This window comes from Protomyctophum bolini (assembly GCF_963924005.1).
Source record: "Protomyctophum bolini genome assembly, chromosome: 21".
NCBI classification, from domain to species: Eukaryota; Metazoa; Chordata; class Actinopteri; order Myctophiformes; family Myctophidae; genus Protomyctophum; species Protomyctophum bolini.
In genome coordinates this window covers 28,703,797-28,722,541 of record NC_137882.1, presented here as the reverse complement: position 1 = coordinate 28,722,541, position 18,745 = coordinate 28,703,797, and the positions used below count along the sequence as shown (strand labels likewise).

Sequence of the window (18,745 nt, the reverse complement as noted above, 5' to 3'; positions counted from 1 at the left end):
ATATACTACTTTTGTACGCTTTGTGTATGTACATAAAATCATCTTAAGAGTTTTATTTTCAGCTTTCTTTGTTATGTTGTTTGTTTGTCGTTTGTATGTTTGTTCCCCCCTTGCTGTCCCTCTCCTCTTAAAGGTATATTCAGTGATTTGAAGGCTATAGTAACTTGAACGTTCTTCTGGGTGCTTCAAAACGCCACTGGGAAACTTCCACTGAAATGAATAGCAGGACCGCGTTGCTCCTGGTCCGCTCGCTCTCCCGTCCGTCCTTCATTCCCATGCATTAGTCGTCCGTTTTCCCCCTTCCGGTAAGAGGACACTTTTAGACCAAAGAATTGCGAAAAGAGCTGATCTACAAGCTCGTCGTGCTAGGACGCGTTGAGAGCAGCACTTGATTTCTAAAACAAAATTTGTTCAACGCAAAAATGCTGTGTTCAAAGTTCAGGAGACTTCGGAGGGAAAGGGGGGGGGGGGGGGGAAGCAATTCCCCTGAATGCTGCCTTTCCTTCCGGCACGGCATGGAAAGGAGAGGACGTGGCGTTTGCATTTTTTCCCAACCATAAGTAAATGCTGCATTTGTGTGGGTCTGGAAAGGACAGTTGTTATACAGACGGGTAAAAGGGGCCATGTCTATGTGTTGCACGTCCCTGCCTCCACCTCCCCGGGAGGTCGGTCGGTCGGTTTCCCCCGACGTTACTTCTTGTCCGTGTTGAACAGCTGCTCGTAGGGCGGCGGCGGGTGGTTGTAGTAGGACGGCGGCAGCGGGTAGGCGCCGCCCATCATGGCGGCGTGGGCCGAGCCGGGCTGCACCGCGTACGCGGGTGCCGACATGCACGCGGCGGGGGAGTCTCCGGCTCCTCCCGTCATGCCGTTGACGCCGAAGCCCGGCATGCCTCCTGGTTGCTGGGAAACTGCCGGAGGAGAGAGAGAGAGAGAGAGTTGCTGTTATGTTTATGTTTGTTCATTTATTTTCATTGTTACTGTATTGCTTGTTGTTCATTATTTTTGGGATGTTTGTCGTTGTTGTTAATGTGTGCGCAGAGAGTTGTTGTCTCGGTGTGCGCAATGTTGACTTTTTGTTTTGTTGTATGTGTGCTTTGGCAATGTAGAACATATTTATCATGCCAATAAAGCCTTTTGATAAATGAAATTGATAGAGAGAGAGAGAGAGAGAGAGAGAGAGAGAGAGAGAGAGAGAGAGAGAGAGAGGGCGTTGTCACTACAGTGTATAGTCAGGGGGCGGCCTTAAGGATCAGGAGGCCCCGTTCATGACGTCATACATTTTAATAATTCATTATTATTATTATTAAAAAGAAATGTGTCAGTGTGTATTATCGGACTAGCCTCGTTTCTCATCATTTAGGACCGTGGGCTATAGCCCATATCGTACGGCATACTATAGCGCGCAGTTTTTCATCATTTTTGAGGATTTAAAAAAAATGACGAAATGACAAAAACGATGGGTTATAGCCCATGTTTTTTGAAATTTTGGAAAAAAAAGTTAGCCTTGTTTCTCATCATTTTGGACCGTGGGCTATAGCCCATATCGTACGGCATACTATAGCGCGCAGTTTGTCATCATTTTTGAGGATTTGAAAAAAATGACGAAATGAAAAAAACGATGGGTTATAGCCCATGTTTTTTGAAATTTTGGAAAAAAAAGTTAGCCTCGTTTCTCATCATTTTGGACCGTGGGCTATAGCCCATATCGTACGGCATACTATAGCGCGCAGTTTTTCATCATTTTTGAGGATTTGAAAAAAATGACGAAATGACAAAAACGATGGGTTATAGCCCATGTTTGAAAAAAAAGTTAGCCTCGTTTCTCATCATTTTGGACCGTGGGCTATAGCCCATATCGTACGGCATACTATAGCGCGCAGTTTTTCATCATTTTTGAGGATTTGAAAAAAATGACGAAATGACAAAAACGATGGGTTATAGCCCATGTTTTTTGAAATTTTGGAAAAAAAAGTTAGCCTCGTTTCTCATCATTTTGGACCGTGGGCTATAGCCCATATCGTACGGCATACTATAGCGCGCAGTTTTTCATCATTTTTGAGGATTTGAAAAAAATGACGAAATGACAAAAACGATGGGTTATAGCCCATGTTTTTTGAAATTTTGGAAAAAAAAGTTAGCCTCGTTTCTCATCATTTTGGACCGTGGGCTATAGCCCATATCGTACGGCATACTATAGCGCGCAGTTTTTCATCATTTTTGAGGATTTGAAAAAAATGACGAAATGACAAAAACGATGGGTTATAGCCCATGTTTTTTGAAATTTTGGGAAAAAAGGTTAGCCTCGTTTCTCATCATTTTGGACCGTGGGCTATAGCCCATATCGTACGGCATACTATAGCGCGCAGTTTTTCATCATTTTTGAGGATTTGAAAAAAATGACGAAATGACAAAAACGATGGGTTATAGCCCATGTTTTTTGAAATTTTGGAAAAAAAAGTTAGCCTCGTTTCTCATCATTTTGGACCGTGGGCTATAGCCCATATCGTACGGCATACTATAGCGCGCAGTTTTTCATCATTTTTGAGGATTTGAAAAAAATGACGAAATGACAAAAACGATGGGTTATAGCTAGGGGTGTGCATCTCTCCTTTACAAGACGATTCGATACGTATCGATATGCATGGGCTACGATGCGATTCAGAGACGATACATTTATACACAGAACGATTCGAATTCGATTCGATTCGGTGGAATTCGATGCGATTTCGATTTTGTGGAATTTGAGGCGATTCGATGCGATTCGATGCGATACGGTGCGATCTGACACATTTAACCTTTTTTAGATTTTTAATTTGAAGCTAGATCTATAAAGAATAGGGTTGGGACTTAAAAAAAACATCTAATTAATTGGAGGATTTGTGATTAATTAATCTCAATTAATCACATTTTAATCACATATCAATAGGCCTATTTGACCTGATCAGTGAGCTTTTATTTCAAATGGATTTGGATACGAGTGAATCAATGAATGAATAGGCAATTAAAAAAGTAGTAATAATAATAGTGATAATATTATTATTTATATAATGCTTCTCTGAGTACTTAGACGCTTTTCATGGGGAACATTAGAAAACTAATAAAAACAACTTTATAAGAGAAAAACTAAGACTATGGAATAAAATAAATGAAAGTGGAATGAGATAGCTGGGGAAAGACATTCTGGGTTTGAATTTATAGGTGGTGGAGACTGGTGGCATATCTCTGAGCTTTGGGAAGTGCATTGTTTTGACAGGTCATGCCTGCTGTGGACAGTGAAACCAGACGCAACGATACAGTCATACTGTCGATGCAAACAGACGTGTACAGTAGCTGCTCGGCCTGCTCCAAATGATATTCCCATTCGTCTTTGTGTCTGCCTGTGTAAACGCAGCATCGAGTGTGAGGGTTGGGGAACGAATGGACCATAGAGTTATTAAGGAGGACTCCTTCTAACGATATGGACCAGAGTTAAACTAATGTTAGCTCCCATGCTAACTGTTGCTACCCTCGTCAGAAACAACACGACCATCCAGATCGGGTGGAAGCTGTTGATATCACGTTGCTTGTGCCCGTGGATGGGAAATGAAATGTAAAAGGCTATAGAAGCGTGGATGAAATGCAAAGCACAGATGTGCAATCATGCTGTGTCGTGACTCGTATCTGCGTGTGTATTCCGTCTGACAACGAGTGGTTTATGCTGCTACTGTGCTCGTCTGTTGTCGCTGGCTGCTGATGCAATAGAGCGTCATCATAAGCATGCGCCCGTCCTGCGCTGGAAGTAGCAGATCTACAAGCTATCTACCCGTCGCAATGCACAGCGCTTTGGGCTTGTACATCTGTGTTTTTCCTGCAGTTAGTTGAATTATATCGATTCGCAGCTTTGGGATCGAACCAACGTCCGATGCAGACGCTATTTTGACCGATCCAGACACACGTGCATCGATGTAGTCGCATCGTTAATGTTAAAATCGATTATCGATTCATATCGATATTTTTTGACACCACTAGTTATAGCCCATGTTTTTTGAAATTTTGGAAAAAAAAGTTAGCCTCGTTTCTCATCATTTTGGACCGTGGGCTATAGCCCATATCGTACGGCATACTATAGCGCGCAGTTTTTCATCATTTTTGAGGATTTGAAAAAAATGACGAAATGACAAAAACGATGGGTTATAGCCCATGTTTTTTGAAATTTTGGGAAAAAAAGTTAGCCTCGTTTCTCATCATTTTGGACCGTGGGTTATAGCCCATATCGTACGGCATACTATAGCGCGCAGTTTTTCATCATTTTTGAGGATTTGAAAAAAATGACGAAATGACAAAAACGATGGGTTATAGCCCATGTTTTTTGAAATTTTGGAAAAAAAAGTTAGCCTCGTTTCTCATCATTTTGGACCGTGGGCTATAGCCCATATCGTACGGCATACTATAGCGCGCAGTTTTTCATCATTTTTGAGGATTTGAAAAAAATGACGAAATGACAAAAACGATGGGTTATAGCCCATGTTTTTTGAAATTTTGGAAAAAAAAGTTAGCCTCGTTTCTCATCATTTTGGACCGTGGGCTATAGCCCATATCGTACGGCATACTATAGCGCGCAGTTTGTCATCATTTCTGAGGATTTGAAAAAAATGACGAAATGACAAAAACGATGGGTTATAGCCCATGTTTTTTGAAATTTTGGAAAAAAAAGTTAGCCTCGTTTCTCATCATTTTGGACCGTGGGCTATAGCCCATATCGTACGGCATACTATAGCGCGCAGTTTTTCATCATTTTTGAGGATTTGAAAAAAATGACGAAATGACAAAAACGATGGGTTATAGCCCATGTTTTTTGAAATTTTGGAAAAAAAAGTTAGCCTCGTTTCTCATCATTTTGGACCGTGGGCTATAGCCCATATCGTACGGCATACTATAGCGCGCAGTTTTTCATCATTTTTGAGGATTTGAAAAAAATGACGAAATGACAAAAACGATGGGTTATAGCCCATGTTTTTTGAAATTTTGGAAAAAAAAGTTAGCCTCGTTTCTCATCATTTTGGACCGTGGGCTATAGCCCATATCGTACGGCATACTATAGCGCGCAGTTTTTCATCATTTTTGAGGATTTGAAAAAAATGACGAAATGACAAAAACGATGGGTTATAGCCCATGTTTTTTGAAATTTTGGAAAAAAAAGTTAGCCTCGTTTCTCATCATTTTGGACCGTGGGCTATAGCCCATATCGTACGGCATACTATAGCGCGCAGTTTTTCATCATTTTTGAGGATTTGAAAAAAATGACGAAATGAAAAAAACGATGGGTTATAGCCCATGTTTTTTGAAATTTTGGAAAAAAAAGTTAGCCTCGTTTCTCATCATTTTGGACCGTGGGCTATAGCCCATATCGTACGGCATACTATAGCGCGCAGTTTTTCATCATTTTTGAGGATTTGAAAAAAATGACGAAATGACAAAAACGATGGGTTATAGCCCATGTTTTTTGAAATTTTGGAAAAAAAAGTTAGCCTTGTTTCTCATCATTTTGGACCGTGGGCTATAGCCCATATCGTACGGCATACTATAGCGCGCAGTTTTTCATCATTTTTGAGGATTTGAAAAAAATGACGAAATGACAAAAACGATGGGTTATAGCCCATGTTTTTTGAAATTTTGGAAAAAAAAGTTAGCCTCGTTTCTCATCATTTTGGACCGTGGGCTATAGCCCATATCGTACGGCATACTATAGCGCGCAGTTTTTCATCATTTTTGAGGATTTGAAAAAAATGACGAAATGACAAAAACGATGGGTTATAGCCCATGTTTTTTGAAATTTTGGAAAAAAAAAGTTAGCCTCGTTTCTCATCATTTTGGACCGTGGGCTATAGCCCATATCGTACGGCATACTATAGCGCGCAGTTTGTCATCATTTTTGAGGATTTGAAAAAAATGACGAAATGACAAAAACGATGGGTTATAGCCCATGTTTTTTGAAATTTTGGAAAAAAAAGTTAGCCTCGTTTCTCATCATTTTGGACCGTGGGCTATAGCCCATATCGTACGGCATACTATAGCGCGCAGTTTTTCATCATTTTTGAGGATTTGAAAAAAATGACGAAATGACAAAAACGATGGGTTATAGCCCATGTTTTTTGAAATTTTGGAAAAAAAAGTTAGCCTCGTTTCTCATCATTTTGGACCGTGGGCTATAGCCCATATCGTACGGCATACTATAGCGCGCAGTTTTTCATAATTTTTGAGGATTTGAAAAAAATGACGAAATGACAAAAACGATGGGTTATAGCCCATGTTTTTTGAAATTTTGGAAAAAAAAGTTAGCCTCGTTTCTCATCATTTTGGACCGTGGGCTATAGCCCATATCGTACGGCATACTATAGCGCGCAGTTTTTCATCATTTTTGAAGATTTGAAAAAAATGACGAAATGACAAAAACGATGGGTTATAGCCCATGTTTTTTGAAATTTTGGGAAAAAAAGTTAGCCTCGTTTCTCATCATTTTGGACCGTGGGCTATAGCCCATATCGTACGGCATACTATAGCGCGCAGTTTTTCATCATTTTTGAGGATTTGAAAAAAATGACGAAATGACAAAAACGATGGGTTATAGCCCATGTTTTTTGAAATTTTGGAAAAAAAAGGTTAGCCTCGTTTCTCATCATTTTGGACCGTGGGCTATAGCCCATATCGTACGGCATACTATAGCGCGCAGTTTTTCATCATTTTTGAGGATTTGAAAAAAATGACGAAATGACAAAAACGATGGGTTATAGCCCATTTTTTTTGAAATTTTGGAAAAAAAGGTTAGCCTCGTTTCTCATCATTTTGGACCGTGGGCTATAGCCCATATCGTACGGCATACTATAGCGCGCAGTTTTTCATCATTTTTGAGGATTTGAAAAAAATGACGAAATGACAAAAACGATGGGTTATAGCCCATGTTTTTTGAAATTTTGGAAAAAAAAGTTAGCCTCGTTTCTCATCATTTTGGACCGTGGGCTATAGCCCATATCGTACGGCATACTATAGCGCGCAGTTTTTCATCATTTTTGAGGATTTGAAAAAAATTACGAAATGACAAAAACGATGGGTTATAGCCCATGTTTTTTGAAATTTTGGAAAAAAAGTTAGCCTCGTTTCTCATCATTTTGGACCGTGGGCTATAGCCCATATCGTACGGCATACTATAGCGCGCTGTTTTTCATCATTTTTGAGGATTTGAAAAAAATGACGAAATGACAAAAACGATGGGTTATAGCCCATGTTTTTTGAAATTTTGGAAAAAAAAGTTAGCCTCGTTTCTCATCATTTTGGACCGTGGGCTATAGCCCATATCGTACGGCATACTATAGCGCGCAGTTTTTCATCATTTTTGAGGATTTGAAAAAAATGACGAAATGACAAAAACGATGGGTTATAGCCCATGTTTTTTGAAATTTTGGAAAAAAAAGTTAGCCTCGTTTCTCATCATTTTGGACCGTGGGCTATAGCCCATATCGTACGGCATACTATAGCGCGCAGTTTTTCATCATTTTTGAGGATTTGAAAAAAATGACGAAATGACAAAAACGATGGGTTATAGCCCATGTTTTTTGAAATTTTGGAAAAAAAGGTTAGCCTCGTTTCTCATCATTTTGGACCGTGGGCTATAGCCCATATCGTACGGCATACTATAGCGCGCAGTTTTTCATCATTTTTGAGGATTTGAAAAAAATGACGAAATGACAAAAACGATGGGTTATAGCCCATGTTTTTTGAAATTTTGGAAAAAAAAGTTAGCCTCGTTTCTCATCATTTTGGACCGTGGGCTATAGCCCATATCGTACGGCATACTATAGCGCGCAGTTTTTCATCATTTTTGAGGATTTGAAAAAAATGATGAAATGACAAAAACGATGGGTTATAGCCGATGTTTTTTGAAATTTTGGAAAAAAAAGTTAGCCTCGTTTCTCATCATTTTGGACCGTGGGCTATAGCCCATATCGTACGGCATACTATAGCGCGCAGTTTTTCATCATTTTTGAGGATTTGAAAAAAATGACGAAATGACAAAAACGATGGGTTATAGCCCATGTTTTTTGAAATTTTGGAAAAAAAAGTTAGCCTCGTTTCTCATCATTTTGGACCGTGGGCTATAGCCCATATCGTACGGCATACTATAGCGCGCAGTTTTTCATCATTTTTGAGGATTTGAAAAAAATGACGAAATGACAAAAACGATGGGTTATAGCCCATGTTTTTTGAAATTTTGGAAAAAAAGGTTAGCCTCGTTTCTCATCATTTTGGACCGTGGGCTAAAGCCCATATCGTACGGCATACTATAGCGCGCAGTTTTTCATCATTTTTGAGGATTTGAAAAAAATGACGAAATGACAAAAACGATGGGTTATAGCCCATGTTTTTTGAAATTTTGGAAAAAAAAGTTAGCCTCGTTTCTCATCATTTTGGACCGTGGGCTATAGCCCATATCGTACGGCATACTATAGCGCGCAGTTTTTCATCATTTTTGAGGATTTGAAAAAAAATGACGAAATGACAAAAACGATGGGTTATAGCCCATGTTTTTTGAAATTTTGGAAAAAAAGGTTAGCCTCGTTTCTCATCATTTTGGACCGTGGGCTATAGCCCATATCGTACGGCATACTATAGCGCGCAGTTTTTCATCATTTTTGAGGATTTGAAAATAATGACGAAATGACAAAAACGATGGGTTATAGCCCATGTTTTTTGAAATTTTGGAAAAAAAGGTTAGCCTCGTTTCTCATCATTTTGAACCGTGGGCTATAGCCCATATCGTACGGCATACTATAGCGCGCAGTTTTTCATCATTTTTGAGGATTTGAAAAAAATGACGAAATGACAAAAACGATGGGTTATAGCCCATGTTTTTTGAGATTTTGGAAAAAAAGGTTAGCCTCGTTTCTCATCATTTTGGACCGTGGGCTATAGCCCATATCGTACGGCATACTATAGCGCGCAGTTTTTCATCATTTTTGAGGATTTGAAAAAAATTACGAAATGACAAAAACGATGGGTTATAGCCCATGTTTTTTGAAATTTTGGAAAAAAAAGTTAGCCTCGTTTCTCATCATTTTGGACCTTGGGCTATAGCCCATATCGTACGGCATACTATAGCGCGCAGTTTTTCATCATTTTTGAGGATTTGAAAAAAATGACGAAATGACAAAAACGATGGGTTATAGCCCATGTTTTTTGAAATTTTGGAAAAAAAAGTTAGCCTCGTTTCTCATCATTTTGGACCGTGGGCTATAGCCCATATCGTACGGCATACTATAGCGCGCAGTTTTTCATCATTTTTGAGGATTTGAAAAAAATGACGAAATGACAAAAACGATGGGTTATAGCCCATGTTTTTTGAAATTTTGGAAAAAAAAGTTAGCCTCGTTTCTCATCATTTTGGACCGTGGGCTATAGCCCATATCGTACGGCATACTATAGCGCGCAGTTTTTCATAATTTTTGAGGATTTGAAAAAAATGACGAAATGACAAAAACGATGGGTTATAGCCCATGTTTTTTGAAATTTTGGAAAAAAAAGTTAGCCTCGTTTCTCATCATTTTGGACCGTGGGCTATAGCCCATATCGTACGGCATACTATAGCGCGCAGTTTTTCATCATTTTTGAGGATTTAAAAAAAATGACGAAATGACAAAAACGATGGGTTATAGCCCATGTTTTTTGAAATTTTGGAAAAAAAAGTTAGCCTCGTTTCTCATCATTTTGGACCGTGGGCTATAGCCCATATCGTACGGCATACTATAGCGCGCAGTTTTTCATCATTTTTGAGGATTTGAAAAAAATGACGAAATGACAAAAACGATGGGTTATAGCCCATGTTTTTTGAAATTTTGGAAAAAAAGGTTAGCCTCGTTTCTCATCATTTTGAACCGTGGGCTATAGCCCATATCGTACGGCATACTATAGCGCGCAGTTTTTCATCATTTTTGAGGATTTGAAAAAAATGACGAAATGACAAAAACGATGGGTTATAGCCCATGTTTTTTGAGATTTTGGAAAAAAAGGTTAGCCTCGTTTCTCATCATTTTGGACCGTGGGCTATAGCCCATATCGTACGGCATACTATAGCGCGCAGTTTTTCATCATTTTTGAGGATTTGAAAAAAATTACGAAATGACAAAAACGATGGGTTATAGCCCATGTTTTTTGAAATTTTGGAAAAAAAAGTTAGCCTCGTTTCTCATCATTTTATAGCCCATATCGTACGGCATACTATAGCGCGCAGTTTTTCATCATTTTTGAGGATTTGAAAAAAATGACGAAATGACAAAAACGATGGGTTATAGCCCATGTTTTTTGAAATTTTGGAAAAAAAGGTTAGCCTCGTTTCTCATCATTTTGGACCGTGGGCTATAGCCCATATCGTACGGCATACTATAGCGCGCAGTTTTTCATCATTTTTGAGGATTTGAAAAAAATGACGAAATGACAAAAACGATGGGTTATAGCCCATGTTTTTTGAAATTTTGGAAAAAAAAGTTAGCCTCGTTTCTCATCATTTTGGACCGTGGGCTATAGCCCATATCGTACGGCATACTATAGCGCGCAGTTTTTCATCATTTTTGAGGATTTGAAAAAAATGACGAAATGACAAAAACGATGGGTTATAGCCCATGTTTTTTGAAATTTTGGAAAAAAAAGTTAGCCTCGTTTCTCATCATTTTGGACCGTGGGCTATAGCCCATATCGTACGGCATACTATAGCGCGCAGTTTTTCATCATTTTTGAGGATTTAAAAAAAATGACGAAATGACAAAAACGATGGGTTATAGCCCATGTTTTTTGAAATTTTGGAAAAAAAAGTTAGCCTCGTTTCTCATCATTTTGGACCGTGGGCTATAGCCCATATCGTACGGCATACTATAGCGCGCAATTTTTCATCATTTTTGAGGATTTGAAAAAAAATGACGAAATGACAAAAACGATGCGTTATAGCCCATGTTTTTGAAATTTTGGAAAAAAAAGTTAGCCTCGTTTCTCATCATTTTGGACCGTGGGCTATAGCCCATATCGTACGGCATACTATAGCGCGCAGTTTTTCATCATTTTTGAGGATTTGAAAAAAATGACGAAATGACAAAAACGATGGGTTATAGCCCATGTTTTTTGAAATTTTGGAAAAAAAAGTTAGCCTCGTTTCTCATCATTTTGGACCGTGGGCTATAGCCCATATCGTACGGCATACTATAGCGCGCAGTTTTTCATCATTTTTGAGGATTTGAAAAAAATGACGAAATGACAAAAACGATGGGTTATAGCCCATGTTTTTTGAAATTTTGGAAAAAAAAGTTAGCCTCGTTTCTCATCATTTTGGACCGTGGGCTATAGCCCATATCGTACGGCATACTATAGCGCGCAGTTTTTCATCATTTTTGAGGATTTGAAAAAAATGACGAAATGACAAAAACGATGGGTTATAGCCCATGTTTTTTGAAATTTTGGAAAAAAAAGTTAGCCTCGTTTCTCATCATTTTGGACCGTGGGCTATAGCCCATATCGTACGGCATACTATAGCGCGCAGTTTTTCATCATTTTTGAGGATTTGAAAAAAATGACGAAATGACAAAAACGATGGGTTATAGCCCATGTTTTTTGAAATTTTGGAAAAAAAAGTTAGCCTCGTTTCTCATCATTTTGGACCGTGGGCTATAGCCCATATCGTACGGCATACTATAGCGCGCAATTTTTCATCATTTTTGAGGATTTGAAAAAAAATGACGAAATGACAAAAACGATGGGTTATAGCCCATGTTTTTTGAAATTTTGGAAAAAAAAGTTAGCCTCGTTTCTCGTCATTTTGGACCGTGGGCTATAGCCCATATCGTACGGCATACTATAGCGCGCAGTTTTTCATCATTTTTGAGGATTTGAAAAAAATGACGAAATGACAAAAACGATGGGTTATAGCCCATGTTTTTTGAAATTTTGGAAAAAAAAGTTAGCCTCGTTTCTCATCATTTTGGACCGTGGGCTATAGCCCATATCGTACGGCATACTATAGCGCGCAATTTTTCATCATTTTTGAGGATTTGAAAAAAAATGACGAAATGACAAAAACGATGCGTTATAGCCCATGTTTTTGAAATTTTGGAAAAAAAAGTTAGCCTCGTTTCTCATCATTTTGGACCGTGGGCTATAGCCCATATCGTACGGCATACTATAGCGCGCAGTTTTTCATCATTTTTGAGGATTTGAAAAAAATGACGAAATGACAAAAACGATGGGTTATAGCCCATGTTTTTTGAAATTTTGGAAAAAAAAGTTAGCCTCGTTTCTCATCATTTTGGACCGTGGGCTATAGCCCATATCGTACGGCATACTATAGCGCGCAGTTTTTCATCATTTTTGAGGATTTGAAAAAAATGACGAAATGACAAAAACGATGGGTTATAGCCCATGTTTTTTGAAATTTTGGAAAAAAAAGTTAGCCTCGTTTCTCATCATTTTGGACCGTGGGCTATAGCCCATATCGTACGGCATACTATAGCGCGCAGTTTTTCATCATTTTTGAGGATTTGAAAAAAATGACGAAATGACAAAAACGATGGGTTATAGCCCATGTTTTTTGAAATTTTGGAAAAAAAAGTTAGCCTCGTTTCTCATCATTTTGGACCGTGGGCTATAGCCCATATCGTACGGCATACTATAGCGCGCAGTTTTTCATCATTTTTGAGGATTTGAAAAAAATGACGAAATGACAAAAACGATGGGTTATAGCCCATGTTTTTTGAAATTTTGGAAAAAAAAGTTAGCCTCGTTTCTCATCATTTTGGACCGTGGGCTATAGCCCATATCGTACGGCATACTATAGCGCGCAATTTTTCATCATTTTTGAGGATTTGAAAAAAAATGACGAAATGACAAAAACGATGGGTTATAGCCCATGTTTTTTGAAATTTTGGAAAAAAAAGTTAGCCTCGTTTCTCGTCATTTTGGACCGTGGGCTATAGCCCATATCGTACGGCATACTATAGCGCGCAGTTTTTCATCATTTTTGAGGATTTGAAAAAAATGACGAAATGACAAAAACGATGGGTTATAGCCCATGTTTTTTGAAATTTTGGAAAAAAAAGTTAGCCTCGTTTCTCATCATTTTGGACCGTGGGCTATAGCCCATATCGTACGGCATACTATAGCGCGCAGTTTTTCATCATTTTTGAGGATTTGAAAAAAATGACGAAATGACAAAAACGATGGGTTATAGCCCATGTTTTTTGAAATTTTGGAAAAAAAAGTTAGCCTCGTTTCTCATCATTTTGGACCGTGGGCTATAGCCCATATCGTACGGCATACTATAGCGCGCAATTTTTCATCATTTTTGAAAAAAAATGACGAAATGACAAAAACGATGGGTTATAGCCCATGTTTTTTGAAATTTTGGAAAAAAAAGTTAGCCTCGTTTCTCGTCATTTTGGACCGTGGGCTATAGCCCATATCGTACGGCATACTATAGCGCGCAGTTTTTCATCATTTTTGAGGATTTGAAAAAAATGACGAAATGACAAAAACGATGGGTTATAGCCCATGTTTTTTGAAATTTTGGAAAAAAAAGTTAGCCTCGTTTCTCATCATTTTGGACCGTGGGCTATAGCCCATATCGTACGGCATACTATAGCGCGCAATTTTTCATCATTTTTGAGGATTTGAAAAAAAATGACGAAATGACAAAAACGATGCGTTATAGCCCATGTTTTTGAAATTTTGGAAAAAAAAGTTAGCCTCGTTTCTCATCATTTTGGACCGTGGGCTATAGCCCATATCGTACGGCATACTATAGCGCGCAGTTTTTCATCATTTTTGAGGATTTGAAAAAAATGACGAAATGACAAAAACGATGGGTTATAGCCCATGTTTTTTGAAATTTTGGAAAAAAAAGTTAGCCTCGTTTCTCATCATTTTGGACCGTGGGCTATAGCCCATATCGTACGGCATACTATAGCGCGCAGTTTTTCATCATTTTTGAGGATTTGAAAAAAATGACGAAATGACAAAAACGATGGGTTATAGCCCATGTTTTTTGAAATTTTGGAAAAAAAAGTTAGCCTCGTTTCTCATCATTTTGGACCGTGGGCTATAGCCCATATCGTACGGCATACTATAGCGCGCAGTTTTTCATCATTTTTGAGGATTTGAAAAAAATGACGAAATGACAAAAACGATGGGTTATAGCCCATGTTTTTTGAAATTTTGGAAAAAAAAGTTAGCCTCGTTTCTCATCATTTTGGACCGTGGGCTATAGCCCATATCGTACGGCATACTATAGCGCGCAGTTTTTCATCATTTTTGAGGATTTGAAAAAAATGACGAAATGACAAAAACGATGGGTTATAGCCCATGTTTTTTGAAATTTTGGAAAAAAAAGTTAGCCTCGTTTCTCATCATTTTGGACCGTGGGCTATAGCCCATATCGTACGGCATACTATAGCGCGCAATTTTTCATCATTTTTGAGGATTTGAAAAAAAATGACGAAATGACAAAAACGATGGGTTATAGCCCATGTTTTTTGAAATTTTGGAAAAAAAAGTTAGCCTCGTTTCTCGTCATTTTGGACCGTGGGCTATAGCCCATATCGTACGGCATACTATAGCGCGCAGTTTTTCATCATTTTTGAGGATTTGAAAAAAATGACGAAATGACAAAAACGATGGGTTATAGCCCATGTTTTTTGAAATTTTGGAAAAAAAAGTTAGCCTCGTTTCTCATCATTTTGGACCGTGGGCTATAGCCCATATCGTACGGCATACTATAGCGCGCAGTTTTTCATCATTTTTGAGGATTTGAAAAAAATGACGAAATGACAAAAACGATGGGTTATAGCCCATGTTTTTTGAAATTTTGGAAAAAAAAGTTAGCCTCGTTTCTCATCATTTTGGACCGTGGGCTATAGCCCATATCGTACGGCATACTATAGCGCGCAGTTTTTCATCATTTTTCATGAACAGCATACAGCACAGCAAAGTAGAAAAATACACAAAAGCAGCTTGATTAAACAATAATTTTACTTTGTCTTGAAATTACTGTAAGGTATTGGGATGCAGCATAGGGCCATAGGCTATAGTATAGCCTATGCTATGCTGCATCCCAATGTACACACACACACACACACACACACACACACACACACAAATATGCAGTAATAAAACATGCAGACACACAAGGAGGACTCTGAAGCCGTTTTGAATGAAAGGCGCAGTAAGCAAATTGTTATCAGAATGAAATGACGCATAGAAACCTAATGTATGATTAGTCAAATGATTGAGCGGCATCAGACAGCTAATGATGGTCCTGCCTTAACAGCAGTCATTCTGTGCACTTGTGTGCATCACCATTCACACAGAGCCAGAGTCGGAGAAGCATAATGAGGCCGACAGCTCTGCTGGGCACACACACACACAAATAATAAAGTTCGTTCAACCAGCGTTTTAGTGTGTATGCGTTACAAGTGTTCGTGTGTCTGTGACTCTTAAGAGTAAGACCCGCCCTACTCTGTCAGACTGTCTCTGATTGGCTTACCCTGAAATCTGGCCCTACGTTAGCCAATCAATGACCTCTTCTGCGAGTGAGAAGCCATGTGGGCACAGAGGCTAGTATGAGTGCACAAACTGTCAACACAGAGAGCAGTCAGCACAGAGCCTGTATGACAGATAGACTCACGGCGCTGCATGGACTTTTCACTTGGATCACATTATCACATAAGTTGACATAATAACGCCATAACGCGGGTAACGCGTCGCACAATAACTATAAGGCCGTTATGGAATGGGGAAATGCAAAGCGTTAGGTTACAAGTCACTGCAAAAAGTAGTTTCGTAACGTAACGTGATGTAAGGGCGTTAGTTACAACACTGTTCATTATACAGTTTCAGAAAGAAGACGGAAGGCATAAAATACATTCTCACTAGGGAAATAATCAAAACAGGATACATAACGCAGGAACTTTCATTTCAACCGGGTTTAAAAAAAAAGGAACATCTATGAATGCAGATTGCGGCCCCTAGATGTGTCACCGAGACAAACAAATTGGGAGCGTTTTACTCTGCTGTCTGTCTGAATACCAAAGAAAAAAGAAAGAAAAGGTAATTTAAAACGTATTAAAGAATGTATTAACAGTTTTGGAGAATTACATATATTACATATTATCGCTTATAGCTACAGGCTTATAGCTACTTCAGAGCCATAGAGTAAGACAGAGTTACGACATTGAGGGGGCAGAAAACAGCCCGGTCACACGGTTCAATGTACTCATGCGAGCCCATAGACTCCAATGCATTCCGTAAACGTCCGGTTGATCCATTTCAATAGAAGTCTATGTAGAAGAGACAGGCCTCATGAAGTGAACAGAGTTGTCGTAACTCTGTCTTATTCTATGGCTCTGGGCGACTTTAAGTCCAGCCCCCAAACGTATCACTAATTGCAGTATCTATAGAATGGACGTTTAGCGGCGACTGACAGACCTGCAACAAGTGACACGTTGGGGGGGTGAGAACGTGTGCGTGCGTGTGCGTGCGTCAGTGGGGGACCCACCCGGTGTGGAGACGGGCTGCCGCGTGAAGGACACGTTGAAGGTGGGGTCTTCGCTCAGAGGGGAGGGGTACATCCGCCTGCGGATGAAGAACCCTGCTCCACAGCAGAACAGCACCCCCATCATCAACAGCAACCTGCATGGGAGACACGCACACACACACACACACACACACATATACACACATCAGTCACGTGCAGAGTGTGTTAGAGAGGCAGGGGCTGAAATCCCGTAAGAGGGCACTTTTGGACAAAAATAGGGAAAATAGCAGATCTACAAGCTCACACGCGTTGTGAAATGTGTGAACAAATTTCGCAAAATGCAGCGTTTCAAGTTCAGGAACCCCCTCCCGACCACCAATATAAATGTACTGCTACAATAACCTCAATAATAGAGATAATACACCGTAAATAAATACTCAAACCAGATATAATCATTAGCAGTGTTTCCTGCAGGAATGTCTAAATGTAGACGTCTAAATGTAGACGTCTAAATGTATACAGACGTCTAAATGTATACAGACGTCTAAATGTAGACGTCTAAATGTGTACGTCTTCTCTTATGGGGGTACCTGGCATATCTTTTCAAATGGGGGTCCACGGGCTAAGTAGTGTCAATTTGGGGGTCCTTGACATGAAAAAGTTTGGGAACCACTGCTTTAAACACTTTAGCACTTTATGAACATGAACAAAATAGATGGGTCCCCCCTGGAACTCCCTCAGGTACCCCTGGGGGTCCCCGGACCCCACTTTGGGAACCACTGCCATATCGTACGGCATACTATGGCACGCCGTTTTTCATCATTTTTGAGGATTTGAAAAAAATGAAAAAATGAAAACAACGATGGGTTATAGCCCATGTTTTTTGAAATTTTGGAAAAAAAAGTTAGCCTCGTTTCTCATCATTTTGGACCGTGGGCTATAGCCCATATCGTACGGCATACTATGGCACGCCGTTTTTCATCATTTTTGAGGATTTGAAAAAAATGAAAAAATGAAAACAACGATGGGTTATAGCCCATGTTTTTTGAAATTTTGAAAAAGAAAGTTAGCCTCGTTTCTCATCATTTTGGACCGTGGGCTATAGCCCATATCGTACGGCATACTATGGCACGCCGTTTTTCATCATTTTTGAGGATTTGAAAAAAATGAAAAAATGAAAAAAACGATGGGTTATAGCCCATGTTTTTTGAAATTTTGGAAAAAAAAGTTAGCCTCGTTTCTCAACATTTTGGACCGTGGGCTATAGCCCATATCGTACGGCATACTATGGCACGCCGTTTTTCATCATTTTTGAGGATTTGAAAAAAATGAAAAAATGAAAACAACGATGGGTTATAGCCCATGTTTTTTGAAATTTTGAAAAAGAAAGTTAGCCTCGTTTCTCATCATTTTGGACCGTGGGCTATAGCCCATATCGTACGGCATACTATGGCACGCCGTTTTTCATCATTTTTGAGGATTTGAAAAAAATGAAAAAATGAAAAAAACGATGGGTTATAGCCCATGTTTTTTGAAATTTTGAAAAAAAAAGTTAGCCTCGTTTCTCACCATTTTGGACCGTGGGCTATAGCCCATATCGTACGGCATACTATGGCACGCCGTTTTTCATCATTTTTGAGGATTTGAAAAAAATGAAAAAATGAAAAAAAACGATGGGTTATAGCCCATGTTTTTTGAAATTTTGAAAAAAAAAGTTAGCCTCGTTTCTCATCATTTTGGACCGTGGGCTATAGCCCATATCGTACGGCATACTATGGCACGCCGTTTTTCATCATTTTTGAGGATTTGAAAAAAATGAAAAAAAAACGATGGGTTATAGCCCATTTTTTTGAAATTTTGAAAAAAAAAGTTAGCCTCGTTTCTCATCATTTTGGACCGTGGGCTATAGCCCATATCGTACGGCATACTATGGCACGCCGTTTTTCATCATTTTTGAGGATTTGAAAAAAATGAAAAAATGAAAACAACGATGGGTTATAGCCCATGTTTTTTGAAATTTTGAAAAAGAAAGTTAGCCTCGTTTCTCATCATTTTGGACCGTGGGCTATAGCCCATATCGTACGGCATACTATGGCACGCCGTTTTTCATCATTTTTGAGGATTTGAAAAAAATGAAAAAATGAAAAAAACGATGGGTTATAGCCCATGTTTTTTGAAATTTTGAAAAAAAAAGTTAGCCTCGTT

General features: G+C 39.0%; 1 protein-coding gene across 1 annotated transcript in view; it reads right to left on the bottom strand.

Annotated features, from left to right (window-relative positions):
* Nucleotides 1-649: 649 nt before the first annotated feature.
* Nucleotides 650-18,745, bottom strand: part of vopp1b (VOPP1 WW domain binding protein b) — a gene marked incomplete at its 5' end in the record, with an annotated part of 31,321 nt that continues 13,225 nt past the window's right edge. The window contains 2 exons of the mRNA XM_080793831.1: nt 650-908; nt 16,562-16,695. Of these exons, the coding sequence (XP_080649957.1) occupies nt 691-908; nt 16,562-16,695 (352 nt within the window). The 3' untranslated portion in view covers nt 650-690. The remainder of the gene's footprint in view (nt 909-16,561; nt 16,696-18,745) is intronic.